The 13,818-nt window shown below is 40.2% G+C and overlaps 3 protein-coding genes across 3 annotated transcripts; 1 reads left to right on the top strand and 2 right to left on the bottom strand.

Annotated features, from left to right (window-relative positions):
• Window positions 1-991: 991 nt before the first annotated feature.
• On the bottom strand, window positions 992-2,696 carry LOC147861380 (uncharacterized). Its single transcript, XM_087323956.1, has one exon. The coding sequence runs from the start codon at window positions 2,303-2,305 to the stop codon at window positions 1,154-1,156; it is 1,152 nt and encodes a 383-aa protein (XP_087180082.1). The 5' UTR covers window positions 2,306-2,696; the 3' UTR covers window positions 992-1,153.
• A 1,882-nt stretch (window positions 2,697-4,578) lies between these two features.
• LOC147861378 (coiled-coil protein) lies at window positions 4,579-13,425 on the top strand. The gene is made up of 6 exons (XM_087323580.1): window positions 4,579-4,723; window positions 4,805-4,937; window positions 5,086-5,223; window positions 10,110-10,183; window positions 12,664-12,784; window positions 12,884-13,425. The coding sequence occupies exons 1-6, from the start codon at window positions 4,619-4,621 to the stop codon at window positions 12,967-12,969; spliced, it is 657 nt and encodes a 218-aa protein (XP_087179706.1). The 5' UTR covers window positions 4,579-4,618; the 3' UTR covers window positions 12,970-13,425.
• On the bottom strand, window positions 7,425-9,715 carry LOC147861379 (uncharacterized). Its single transcript, XM_087323579.1, has 2 exons — window positions 8,834-9,715; window positions 7,425-8,418 (listed from the first exon to the last, which is right to left on the bottom strand). The coding sequence occupies exons 1-2, from the start codon at window positions 9,335-9,337 to the stop codon at window positions 8,149-8,151; spliced, it is 774 nt and encodes a 257-aa protein (XP_087179705.1). The 5' UTR covers window positions 9,338-9,715; the 3' UTR covers window positions 7,425-8,148.
• Window positions 13,426-13,818: the final 393 nt, after the last annotated feature.

The following is a 13,818-nucleotide window of genomic DNA, read 5'->3' as shown; positions in this document are numbered from 1 at the left end:
GAGAGAGAGAGAGAGAGAGAGAAGGTTTAGGGTTCTGGGACATGTACAGAAGATTTTGTCTTTTGAAGTAGACTGTAGTATTACATTAAAACACTGCCAGACGCTTTCAACTTTATGTGAAAGACAAAAACTGTAAGCCCCTCATCATGAAAAGAAGAAAAGCTCTCATGCCATCAAGATTTATTTTTTCTCCTGTACTGATTAAAAAACAATATTCTGCTCTATAAATAGCACATTTTTGCCTCTTTTGTGAGTGCACTAGAGAGTATTATAGATCCACTAACACACTTAATCCATGGTGTCTGGCTGGATGCATATACTAGATAGGCAAGGCATGCATGTAAGTCTAGATGCATATCAAGATGTGGAAGGTTCAATTTCCATTTTCTGTTTGTTGCCATCCTGACGCTACTCACTAGGAAGTAAGGAAAACCTCATCTTTCACACAGTGGAGTTATTATACATCCGATTGTGGAAATCAAATCTTGCATGGCCTAGTACAACACCTGGAGAAAGGTATTGGTTGTATAGATAGAATACAACACCCAGAATTCTTGCACTAAATAGTAGATGGGATATGCCATAAGAGTAGAAGAATTTGACTCAGAAGGATATATATACATCCAAACCAAGAGTTTGATCCAATGCCAAGATGCAAATGCGAAATCCATTAACACCCCATTCTCACAGTGTACACTTTCATAAGATCCAAGAAGAGAATATATAGGTAAAACTAGAAAGCAAACCAGAAGTTTTACTCCTGGTGCAGTCTCTGGGAACCAAACAGGCATTAAGACAGCAGTTTCCGAGTTCCTGTCTCTTTTAAAGCCCATCTACTTAAGAATTCAAGAAAGCTTTCTTCTTCCCAACTAAATCAAGCTAGTTTTCCCCAAAACCATTTAATTAAGGGCCCAGATACAAAGAGCACAACATTCGTATAATTAGCATAACATTCACCGTGACGCTATGCTAGTTCTAACCCTCACCCAAAAAAAGGAAAGTAGAATGTATTTGATCCAGCGATAAAATTGTCTAACAAGACTGTTACAATTAGCAATGGACAGTTCCAAACCTTACAACAGACGACATTAAGTACCCCAGTGAAATTGGATGCACAAATCCTTGCAGAGACTATTAAGTAGCTTGCTTTACTTCAATTGTCTTGCGGGGCACTGTGAAGCTTCTTTGCCTTCTTATTTATGCTTCCTAGTGCTGCCGAGAACTCCCACGAGATCTGTTTCTGTGCTTCTAGAACCATCTCTGTATGTCTTAGTTCCATATCGGCTCGAAATAGCTCTGTTTCTCTCTGCAACTGGATCTTCATTTGTTCCATCCTTAGAAAACCCTCGCCCAAATAGCGGAGAACAGAAATGAGTTCTGAGGAGGGACCAAGTTTCTCTAGGAAATACCTAGGGTGGTTTCTTACATATTCATGCTTCTGGCTGCTGATGGGAGTATCAACATATTGCTTCCTAGGATTAAAATTCGAACTAGGCGTGTAGCCATAGCCATCATTGTGGTGCTGGTGCTGGTGCTGGTAATAGCGATAGTCTTCATTGACGATGTGCCGATGCAGATGAGCTGGCCATGGCCGACTGCGTTTAGTATTGCTGTTGCTGCGGTTATTTGGAAATGGCTTTGCGGGAGGGGGCTGATCTGAGTCCTCCCCTGCATCGTCATCCTCCGCCTCTTCTTCATCTTCTTCCTCTTCTTCTTCTTCTTCTTCTTCTTCTTCTTCTAGGCTCATGGTGGATTCGTTTGGATTCCCTCGGCCATATCCAACTCCAAAGCTCAATCCAACGGCCTTATTGGAGTAGCGACTGGAATGGCGACCTGGGAGGTTATTTCCAGCCTTGGCAGGAGGAGGAGGAGGGGCATTAGAGGCATGATGGCCCCTCTCCATGACATCCATGCGTTGGAAGAAGGGCCAGCGAGAGGCACGGGGGCCTTGGAGGAGAAGGACGGGGAGCTCGGCTCGGTAGCGGCGGCGCAGCTTCTCGAGCTTGTGGCGGCACTGCACCGAAGACTTCCGTGTGGTGGCGTCTGGATGCCCTGCCACGCGACCAGCCACAGACTCTGCTACCTCCTCCCAGTCTGACATGCGGAGCTGCCCGCGCTTCAGGGAGTACCACTTCTCCTCGTACGCTTCAATCAGATGGATGGTCTCCATGGGCGACCATGTGCCCGGAGGGGCCTTCTTCTTCTTCTTCTTCACTACTTGTGAGCAACCTGATTCCATCCGACGCCGTTGTTGCGCCGCCGGATCTGATGCCGCCGCGGCGTTCATGTCCTCAGAAACAGGCATATATGTATGTATGTATGTATGTTGAGAAGGCAGGCTCCTAGGCAGGCAAACAGCAGAAAAAAGGAAAGAGAAGAGAAGAGAGAGAAGGAGAAGGAGAAGGAGCTAAAGCTGAAGAGAGAGGAGAAGAGAGGGGAGCGTGGGATAGGGAGGGAGAAAGACAGAAAGGGAGGAGGAGGAGGAGGAGGAGGAGGGTAAAGAAGAAGGAAGAGGAAGAAAAAGGCGGCGGTGGTGCGTGCTGGGCGGTGCGTCCGGGCGGGCGCTAGCCATCCCATCAACGCCCGCCACGCGCGCGTCCACACGCGCCAGCTATCATTCATTGACTATCTCTCTCTCTCTCTCTCTCTTCGCCCATCCCAGCCCAGCAGCTCTCTGTCACCGCCCTCCCCCCTCTTCTCTTCCCCTTCTTCCTGCTGCCGCCGCTTCTTCTTCATCTCTTCATCTCTTCTTCTTCTTCTTCTTCTTCTTCTTCTGTATTGGCTTTTCCAACTCAGCAGTAGACTTGGCGTGCTGTGGTGTGGCGTCCGGTTTGGCTTTTCTCTTTTTGTTGCCTAATCCTGCTGCTGGCCTGCTTGTATTATAGGTATACGGTATACCACTTTCTTCTTTAATTCACAGTTATCTAAAGCGACCGTGTCTCGTTTGCCTTTACTTTCTTTCGTGCGGACGGTGGGCGGCCATAGATCCCAAGAAATGCCTTGCCGATTAGTTAGAAAAAACATTCACGTTAAACAGATATTGCCGTTGCGTGGAGAGAAAAATGTCCTTTGTTGCTTTTTCCCCTCACGTGAGACTGGTGAAAGTGGACTAAAGCTCTGCCATGTGGGTGGCCAACAAAATCTAATGAAAGTATGAAAAGATACTCTATAAGCTTTGTTACTCCTATGGAAGCATTGGTTTATACATTTATACTTGTAGCCACTCTAGGTATAATTTTTTTCCCGGGGTACCAAAGTGAGGGGAGATAGATGTGAGCAGTGTTGGGCAAAGTCCCAAGAACAGTATCAACGTTCCAGCTAGATTGGGACTTTTGTCGGCCATGGTCAGCAATAATGTTGGGCAAAGTCTCTAGCCCCTGCCGGAAATTTTCCTGCTTCTATGTGATTGCATGCGTGTATAGGCTAATGTGAGGCTTCCTCTTTCTTCTTTATTTTTTGATAGATTGGAAGATCTATAGTGGAAACTTGATCCTTTATTGCCTCGTAATCTTCCATATATCCGAAGTATTTTAATTTGCTTATTCTCTGTAGAATACATGGATTGTGTATATGTGTTTCGCCTTCTTATAAATGGAATCATAGATTATGTTAGTCGAGCATACTCTACATTATCGGTACAATATGGCTCACAACATTGTATTACACTAATTTTTATTATTTGATTTGCTATGTGTTAAAAAAAATTCTTCAACATGTTTCGGTTGACATTATCACTTGTTTTGCTATGCAATAAAAAAAAAATTTCACCATGTTCCAGTTGACATTATTGCTTGTAGGAAAGTGGTTGGTGAAAATTTTAAAATTTCGGTTAGGTTCAAAAGAAGCAGGAAAAATTCCGGTAGAGGCTAGAGATTTTGCCTAGCGCTAGATGTGAGGGAGGAAAGAGAGAGTCCATGTAGAATTATTGTGGAAAGAAGGTGTGGGTGCCCCAAGTGGTTCATCACATACATCGCAGTGTCTTCATTGATTTTAAGAAAATGATCCTTCATTCTAGTGTGATATGCTCACTTATTAGCTCCCTTGAGATATAACTCTTCAACTTTTCAAGTTCAAAGGAGCATCATGGTGTAGTCGCATAGAATTCTATGCTTTGCCAGCCAGTCTAGTGTTGTTTTAGGTTCAAGTTTGACATTGACCGACTATATCTATTATGAGAGAGTCTAGAAGTGTTTCATTTGAGATCACACACTTGCAAGTTAGCTCCAAAAAATATTGATTCAAAGATGAGTAGTCTGGAGCCCTTGAATTCGAATCAAACGAGTAGTTCTAGAAGATTTGAAAGCAAACCATATGTAAATGAAATGGTCTATTGCTGGCCATTGGATGCCATTGAATGGAAAAATGAGGTGAGGTAAATTGGCGTGAGTTAATTGGATTGAGAGAGCTGACACAAGCACGCACGCACCCGGACAAAGAGAGAGGAAATGGAAATGGGATTGGAACTTGGGGGATCCGTCAATTTCTTTTGTTTTGAACAAGGAAGAAGCCCCTGCCCCAACCCCAGGAACCACCTCTGAGAACATACATACATATACAATAACATTTTCTCTCATACAAGAAGACTTCTTGGGTTTCGTCTCTCTCACTCGCTTTGGCCATGGCGTCACCCGAAGACGACGGAGAGCTGGAGCTCGTTTGCCTTCTCGATGCCGTGGATGAGCTTCTGCGTCGCAGGGAGGAGCTGGCTCAAACCCTGTCACGCGTAGGTATACTTCATGCTTTGCGCTGTACACCACTGTCTTCGTATTAACACGGACTGTTTTGTATATCGTCCATACTGTAGGGTTGGATCAACATTGCCTCTGCTCGTTATTCCATGGGACCTTCTCGGATCGATCAATCTCTTTTCAGATTGAAACCATATTTTTCATCTACCTTGGTGTCTGTTACGTGCCTGAATCAAGATAATAATCAAGGTGTGCATCTTATCCTATCCTCTTTTTGTCTCATCGATCCCTATTCCAGTTGTAGATGCCCCAAGGCTAACCTCAAGATAAGCTACATACATCAATATATATGACTTCGCATGCATTTTATGCTATAGGCTTTCCTAATTAATTTCAGGAGCAAATGAAGTTGACCCTCCTCTCAACTTCCTCTTTCAAATCTCCGAAGAAAGCAATGGAGCTAGTGCCTCGGATAGGAATATTCGTACTGAACCAATACTGCAACAGTCTGGGTTGAGGCACCGGCACATTAAAGGTCTGGATGTGAAATTGTAAGATCGGACTATTTTGAAATTTTTTTATGCATTCAGATCAGAGGAAGAGAACTTGAGTGTTCTTGTAGTAATGACGATACGATAGGCCGACTGAGGCTTATTAGAATGTAAATAGTGAGGAATTTTCCCTTTTCTATCTTGTCAATACTACATGTTACACCCTCGATCTTGATAGTACCTTGAATACATTCCTTTCTACTATTAAGGACCAGAGGACAAATCCAAAGGCAGGGTTATCTCATAAATTCCAGATATAGTTCTACTAAAATTTGATTACATGTTAGAAAGGAGGATTAATGTCCTGACCTATTAGTGCATGAAAAACCTAAGAAAATCATTTCAGAAAAGCTAGAAACTTGTATCAAGGAAACTAGATTCTTATGTATGACAGTGACACACAATACTTGTTTATGTGCCAACAAATTACAGAATAAATCAATGAGAAAGGAAGATCTGAGAGATTATCTCAGGAATTCTGAGGGCCAAATTAGTCCTCTATATGTGGAGGAGGCCGTCATTGAAAGTAAGTAAGTAAGAAAGATAGATTAACGTCTTTTAAGAGGCCAAAATGGCCTATAAGACAAAACAAGAGATTAATATGAAGTGTTGTCTCGTCTTTGAGAACAACAAATCAAAATAAAATAAATATTACTCAGTAAATATAAAAGTAAATAAGATTCTCATGTTAGATATATTATAACTTTTGTCTTCGAAAGATCTCTAGCATAGGTCGATCTAGAATGGAGAGGTCTCCAAAGTGAGGGTAGCACCTGCGATGGTGGGAGATCATGGTCTCTTTATCTATCGCTGACAAGGGTGCTGAGGTCGTGGTCCATGGGGCCACGGCCTATGTGCACGACCAATTGTTATTGCCTGATCTATTGTAACCCTTTTGTTATGTCCTGGTCAGGATCCCGTTTGTGTAGATGGGGAAAGTCCAACTATATCGGAAGGGGGGTGGTGCATTTATACTTATGCAATGTGACTCAGACCATTGCTGCATTTCAGCATACCAACAATGAATGTCTCCATTTTCACCCAGTTGTCTTGATGACATAAGTGTCAACCTTGGGTACCTTTGTTTTGGGGGCTCCCAAAGATGTTGGATACAGGTCACTGATCGGAACAATGCCTCGGTGATTATAGGTGCTGCTCCCTTCTCTGCCCGGATTATACAGGTCACTGATCGGAACAATGCCTCGGTGATTATAGGTGTTGCTCCCATCTCTGCCCTGATTATATCATGGGGCACCGATGCTTTGCTCCTTATCACGCGGGCAATCATTGACACTAAAGGTCTCCCTAAATCTTTCCAATGATTTGCCTTGTTAAGTCTCAGTCCCCACATTTCTACTCCATAGACCAAATTCACAAGCCAGAAAAAAAGAAAATCAGCTTTATAAGGGCAAGCTGCATCTCATCTTTGTCACCTTAGCATAAACCCCAATTCAGAGAAAAAAAGGAAACCCTTCTTATGTAGACAAACAATGGTAAATTCAAATCAGAGGCTATTCTGTGAGCTTTTGCAGAAATGCTTAAAATTTAGGTAAGGTCCAGATAAAGTCATGAAGTGGAGCGACATTAGCAAATTTCTTCATTATTTTATTCCATAGAAAATTTTGCTGAATTTTGGTTTAGGATGGAAGTCATTGTGTAACTCCATACACTCTTTCCATCTGTCCAGAACAGGATGACAAAGCCCCTTCCTCAGCTTGATTATTAGATATTATATTTTTCAGCATCCAGAGAGAGGTCAATATTGACCCATGGAACCTGAGTACACAAGTCATACTTTGAAGCACAAAGTCTCAATGTGTGAATAAGGCATACACTTATGAGCGCAACCGTCTCGGTGTGTTCCGTAGTGTGATGCTCAAGTCATCATCCCCTTTTAATATGTCATCATAGATTGTACAATATTCTGAGCATGTAAGAAGCAAGTGATCATCCTCCACTAGCCCTTCCTCGCATCCATTGCATGCCTTTATATTATGCATGGCAAGGAGTGGATAAGGCAATATCAGTTTTTGTTGGGTTCTTATTTTGAAATCCCCAAAAAACTTTACCACTTTAGGGTTATGAGAGTTTTATGGACAGGGGGAAAAACCTCCTAAAGAGGGAAAAAATGCCCCTGTAGTCCTAAGTGTGTTCACACACATCATTGTCCTAAGTGTGTTCACACATTACTGTCCTAAATGTGTTCGCACACATCACTATCCTAAGTGTGTTCACACATCACTGTCCTAAGTGTGTTCACACACATCACTACCAAAATATGTCAACAAAGCCCCCTTGGGAGTGATGCGGTGAACAAGGAGCTGACACTCATGGTTAAACAAGTGCCAAGCTATGTGGATAGAGATGAATCCACAAATGGGATTAGGCCTAAAGCTTTGTGGAAAGCTTCAAACTTCTCCCTAGGCAAAGCCTTTGTGAAGAGGTTTGCAATGTTCTCCTGCATGGGCACATAAGCCAAATTGATCTCTCCAACGGAGAACCTTTCCCTGACATAGTGATAATGCACCTCAATGTGCTTAGTGCGAGCATGGAACACAAGGTTCCTCGCAATTGCCATTGTGCTTTGATTGTCAGTGAAGATGGTGGTGGCAGAAGACTCACCAACACCCAAATCAGCTAAAAGGCGTCTGAGCCACACACACTCAACTGTAGCTGTGAAAGCTGCCCTATACTCAGCCTCACAACTAGAAGTGGCCACAGTAGGCTGCTTCTTGCTCAACCAAGATATGCATGAGCTACCAAGGATGAAGCCAAAATCACTTGTGGACACACAAGTGTCATAACAACCAGGCCAACCTTGGCTAATGCTGAAACTAACAAAAGATTTTTCTTGATCCCTGGCACTAACAAAGCATCTGACAAGATGAAAGGATTACCATTAGCAGTAGTCAAAATGATCTTACCAACACCCATAACTGGATAAGATGAGTTGTTGGCACATGTGACAGTATTCCTTGTAGGGGCAGGCTCCAATGAAGTGAAGAAATTGCGCTGCGAGGTAATATGTTTGGTTGCCCCACTGTTGAAGTACCAAACATCTGATTGTACAATAGACATACATTGTTTAAGTGAAGATGGGTCAAAACTACAAACAATAGTAAATGCCCATTCTTTATTCTGCACAAGATTTGCAGACTCTGTTTTTGGTGCAGAGACTTCTGCAACAACGAGTCCCGCCTCCTTTTTCTTTGCCTCTTTTGCAGCCAATTTTGGACAGTTCTTCATAATATGATCAATTCCTTTACAATATTTGCAAAACAGTTTTTGTTTCTACTCTTGTTTTTTTTCATTCACTTATGAATTATTAGCAAATCTTTGCTTGCTAGCAGAAGAATTTCATTTACCTTTGCCCTTCTGACTAGCTAGGAAATCTTGATCTGCAACACACATAATAGACCTCTTTTGCTTAGATTGATCTTCCTGTAACAAAACAGAGACTAGCTCCTCGAATAATAAGGCATTGGGATTACCTTTCATCATTAAACGAAGAGTAGAAGCAAAACTTTGATATGAATCAGGAAGTTCATTTAGAACGGTCTACACAAGTGAACTATTTGGTATCATTTCATCAACATAAATTAATTGTTCCTTTAAATCTTTGATTTTTGTAAGAAAACTGTCCATAGAATCACCTTCATTCATGTGCTCGCTCTCCAATTGTTTTCGGAGATAAGTAACACGAGCCTCATTTCTTGCTTGGTACAAAGTGGTAAGAGTATCCCAAGCATCCTTTGCTGTCTTGCAAGAGCGAATATGGGGAATAATGGCATGTTTCACAGACAAAGCTATCAAAGCATGTGCCTGAGCATCTCTGCCATCCCAACGAAGTTGCGTTGCAATTGGTATAACAGAAACTGTAGTATTGACATGAGCAGGATGATCAACATCCTCGACAGAATCAATACCATCAACATTTGTGTTCTCAACAACAGGGCGTTTTTCAGCCCCTTGAACCACATTCCACAACCCCTTTGCTACTAATACATGGCGCATCATATAAGCCCAGAGAGGGTAATTTGTTTTATCGAGTTTATCCTCAACAACAAGCATCCGAAATACATCATTGCTCTTAGCCATGGCCGTGGACTGAACACGTTTTGATGTAAAAAATGGACTGCTGAATGAATAAAAGGGAATAACGTACCTCTTTGACTTGAAAGATGAACAAGAAAAGAGAAAAGGGAAGCAAATCTGATTTCTGAGGGTTATAGGAATGTCTTGGAAGACTCAAGGAGGCTTTTTCTAGGATTGAATCGACTTGGAAGCAGAAAAAAAAACACAACTGAAACTGCGCAAAGGAAGAAAACACACAGAAATTTGTTTTTTCAACAGCAGAAAAATGCCACCACAGATGGCACAAATGGACTGCGTATGAGAGCCGTTGCGTTGCTGCTCAAATGTCGCTTTGTAGCTCTGATACCACTGTTGGGTTCTTATTTTGAAATCCCCAAAATCTTTACCACTTTAGGGTTATGAGAGTTTTTATGGATAGGGAAAAACCTCCTAAAGAGGGAAAAAATGCCCTTGTAGTCCTAAGTGTATTCACACACATCACTGTCCTAAGTGTGTTCACACATTACTGTCCTAAATGTGTTCACACACATCATTATCGTAAGTGTGTTCACACATCACTGTCCTAAGTATGTTCACACACATCACTACCAAAATATGTCAACAGTTTTTAGAAGCCCAGAATTGTTTTGAGGGATTGTTGATTAACATTAGGAATGATGGATAGTACTAATCACCATGAAGTTCACATATGAATGCATACAGCCTTACTTTTGGGTTCTTTAATAAAAGATATTCAGTCAGTCCAGAATGACATTTATTTGTAATTTTTTGTTAGGTATAGAAAACTACAACGCTAGTTTGGAAGAAAGCAAGCATTCCACAATGGATGATGAAAGCACAATTACCCAGGTCTGGAATATTTGGCATTTTGCTGATATCTACTCAAATTTATTACTAAAATCAAATTTTGGTTCTATAATATGACGAAGATCTCTGCCACTTTTCGCAAATTTTGTGATAGTCAGTTGATTTGGAATATAGGTATATGAGCTTTATATAAATGTGTGTCCTGATATGCGCTGATATTGCGTTAGAAGCATTCATTCTTTAAAAGTAGATTTCAGTCTTAAAACACACATCTGAACATCAATACACTGCAATTATTCACTTAGACATATTTCTGTTTTTTACTAAGCAATAATAGCTCTGCAATACTAGTGTTGATCTTGATCTTAAAGATCCATGACCCGATGGCTCTATGTATGAAATTACTCAGAACGTTATTTTGGAGCATCAGTGGATTACAACAGCAAGTTCAGGCATTAACTTCAAATAAATCTGACACCCTCAAATTCTACCCTAATCAGAATTATCCTCTCTCAATCTCCTAGTGATGAGCTTGACATAGCTCCCTTCAGGTGTCTTACTGTAAAATATCTGCTTGACATTGATGTTTGCATTATGGATAATAGACCGTCTCAACTATTAACAGAAATTCAACCAACTGAGCTCCAAGCTCACAGGGAGTGGGAACATCCATTCATCAGCTTTGCATGAAATGTGTCATGTGACTATGCCTGTAACTTGTGTTTTCCTACCTCCACACAGTTGCAGTCCTTCATTCACATGTGCAACTGTATTTTTCTTAGCCATTTATGCTGCAGATATGGTGAAACAAATTGCTTGATGTTGTGGAAGACAATGCCATTGTTCGTTGTTTATTTCCAATTTGAGATAAGATATTAAATCCGAAGAAAAACAATTTTATATTTGTAATTGATGTGTACAATCCAGTTTGAATCACTGTGCTAGATCACAGTGTTTTCTGATACATTGGTAATGCCATACAGAAGAGTGCCCTCCTAATATCTTAGTACATGATTTGATAATTGTTGTATTTCGATAATTCGCCAGAGATTTGTTCAAGAAGCTTCCTAGAGTACCTGATACAATATTTGCAACAAGTTTACTACCGCAAAGTTAAATAAGACTAGCGAACAAGTTATGTACTTCACAGACCTGCCATGTAGAGTCTTTCTTCAGCTCCCAATTTCTACAATTACTCTCTTTGGGAAAATGTAGAATATTTTGAGGATTTGAAAAATGAGGAATTTTGAAATATTAATAGTATTTGGAAAATAAATATAAAAAATGCAAGAGTCTTTGTGGGTTTTGATATATAAGCATAATTCGTGAAATAAATAGGGGTAATCTGATAAATTTCACATGATGAAACGAGAATTTGAACGAAAATGATCTCACCTGTCATTAGTCTCATAACTAGCATAAGCCCTAGACTGAGCTCTACACTCTTGATCTATACTAGAGATATGATGGTTAATTGTTCATTTGTGTTCTAGGCATGTGCCATTCATCAATCATAGTAATCTTGTCAGATGATTCTCTTCCATTGGAATTCCACATGCTGCACCACAGCCTGGTGATATTCTTATCCTGCATGAAGTATGGATTCACATATTAGTGATTGTTACCTCATCTTCATTAATCCAATCTTCCCAAGCATTTCAATGGGTGTTCTTCTTGAGTCTCAAATCAACATCGCTATGCAAAATTCTGCAATGCAATAATCCTTAAGCCACAAGTATTGAGAGGCTGATTACAAAGTTATTTTTTTGCTCTTCTAAGACATCAAATTTAGGAAACTTAGTTTCCTTATCAGTCACATCATTCTCACATGTGACATGGCTCCGTGTGTGTTTTTTTCTTTTTATTTCAATCTATTTATCCCTGCCATGCATGTTTGCACTTTGTTTTTATCAAAGAGGAGCTGCACTTTGCATCGAAAAAGTTTCAATCATAGAACCATGATGCTGATTGATAACTAGAGAGATCAGTGGGCAAATACTTATTCTTTTGATGCCCATTTTCTGTATTCATACTCTTATCATGATTATGTCCCTATCCTTGATTAGGTTCTTTGAAGTAAAAAATTTAATGCCACTACAGAACTGCTTCCTTAACAAGGAATATCATAGCTTCCCAAACATCGCGATCCTCTTGTATAGGGTCTAGGCCCAATGCTCAAAAACAGTTTGAAGAAATTCCAAGTTGATTGCAAGGTTTAGCCTCCATGCAATGAATACACCTTAAATGTAGATAAAGCATGGATGTAATGTCTGTCAGCAGCAAGCATTGTATTGAAGGACATTCAGGATTTATGATTTGAACATGCAAGGCTTGGGGAAAATGTTTTCCCTATTTATGGTTACTTTAAGCTTTTTGTTTTTTCTGAAATCTAAATATGTGGTGTTGGATAAACCAGGAGGCCCCATGAAATGTAAGACTTGAGGAAAACAGTTTGCCTATTAAGGCCATTTAAAGCTTTTCGGCTATTCTGAAACTTGAATATGTTGTGTTGGATTAACCAGGAGGAGCAAGAAGAGAAGTCGACGAAATATGTAAACATGAAGCAAAGATCAGAACCCTTGACATGGTTTGGGATGTTGGTCTCACCACACCTTCGAGCTGCCCAATCCTCATTTAAAGAAGGTAACTTGACTGATTATAATATTTTAAGTTTATGTTGTTGCCTTTAGAAAATTCTCCAGTGATGTACGATCTTGTTTATTGTGGCTATAAATATTATAGGATTGGAAATTTTAACTGATCTGGCTACAATCCAAAGCACCATTCTGTCAAAAATTCAGAAAATCAAAGATGACAATTTGGACTGAGCAAGAATAAGTGGGTATATGCAAGTTATTGACACACTGATAAATGGTGAATGCTATCCATATCTCAACTAACTTCCTGGAAGCCATTATGCAAACGCATAAAGCATATATGATTATACTGCAATGTATTTCATTTCCTAAAGCAAAATGCATGGATTTTGCCGTGAGGTGGGCCAAATATCTTAAAACTGATATAGATCTTCAAGGGCAAACAATCATGTTTAAATAACACATTTGAGTAAGGTGATAAGACAACAAAAGAGATCACTTGAAATTTGGACCATGACGTCTAATGGCCAAAAGTTAAGATAGACGGTTCTTGCCAAGCAAGTTAAATGTATGAATTGACAAATTTATTTGTCATTTATGATCTTTTGTCTTTGCAGTAACAATAGATATGGACACAAATTTGTTTTTGGACCTTTTCAAGGAATCAAACTTGCCTTAGGATATAAACTCTTTTTTGAAACAAGGATCATGTCATGCTACATGCTTACTAGTGCACCATTTTGTTGTAGCTTTAATAAGTCACCCCCATCCCACAATAGAAAGAAAAAACGCCCTGAACCTTGGAGGGAAAATAAAAATATATATCTTTATTTGTAGAAAATAACTGTTTTAGGGACTCTAATTACTAAGCCAAATGAAAATGTCATTGTCAAAAGTAGTAGCAACTTTGGCCTCATTTGAGATGATGTATTCTTATGTGTCTTGCATTTGTGACTACTTTCCTGTACAACAAAATAAGTTACGACGTAGATTCCTATCATATTGTGAACACCTCTAGAATAACCTTTTCTGTTGTGGCAAATCATTGTATCTGAACATGCGAGTGAAATTAAATCTTAT

The sequence above is a fragment of the Azolla caroliniana genome, unplaced genomic scaffold, assembly GCF_043228905.1.
Source record: "Azolla caroliniana isolate FFs.n. ecotype wild unplaced genomic scaffold, voAzoCaro1.0.p SCAF_8, whole genome shotgun sequence".
Lineage (NCBI taxonomy): Eukaryota > Viridiplantae > Streptophyta > Polypodiopsida > Salviniales > Salviniaceae > Azolla > Azolla caroliniana.
Note: the sequence above shows the minus strand (reverse complement) of the source record. Positions and strands in the feature narration are given on the sequence as shown.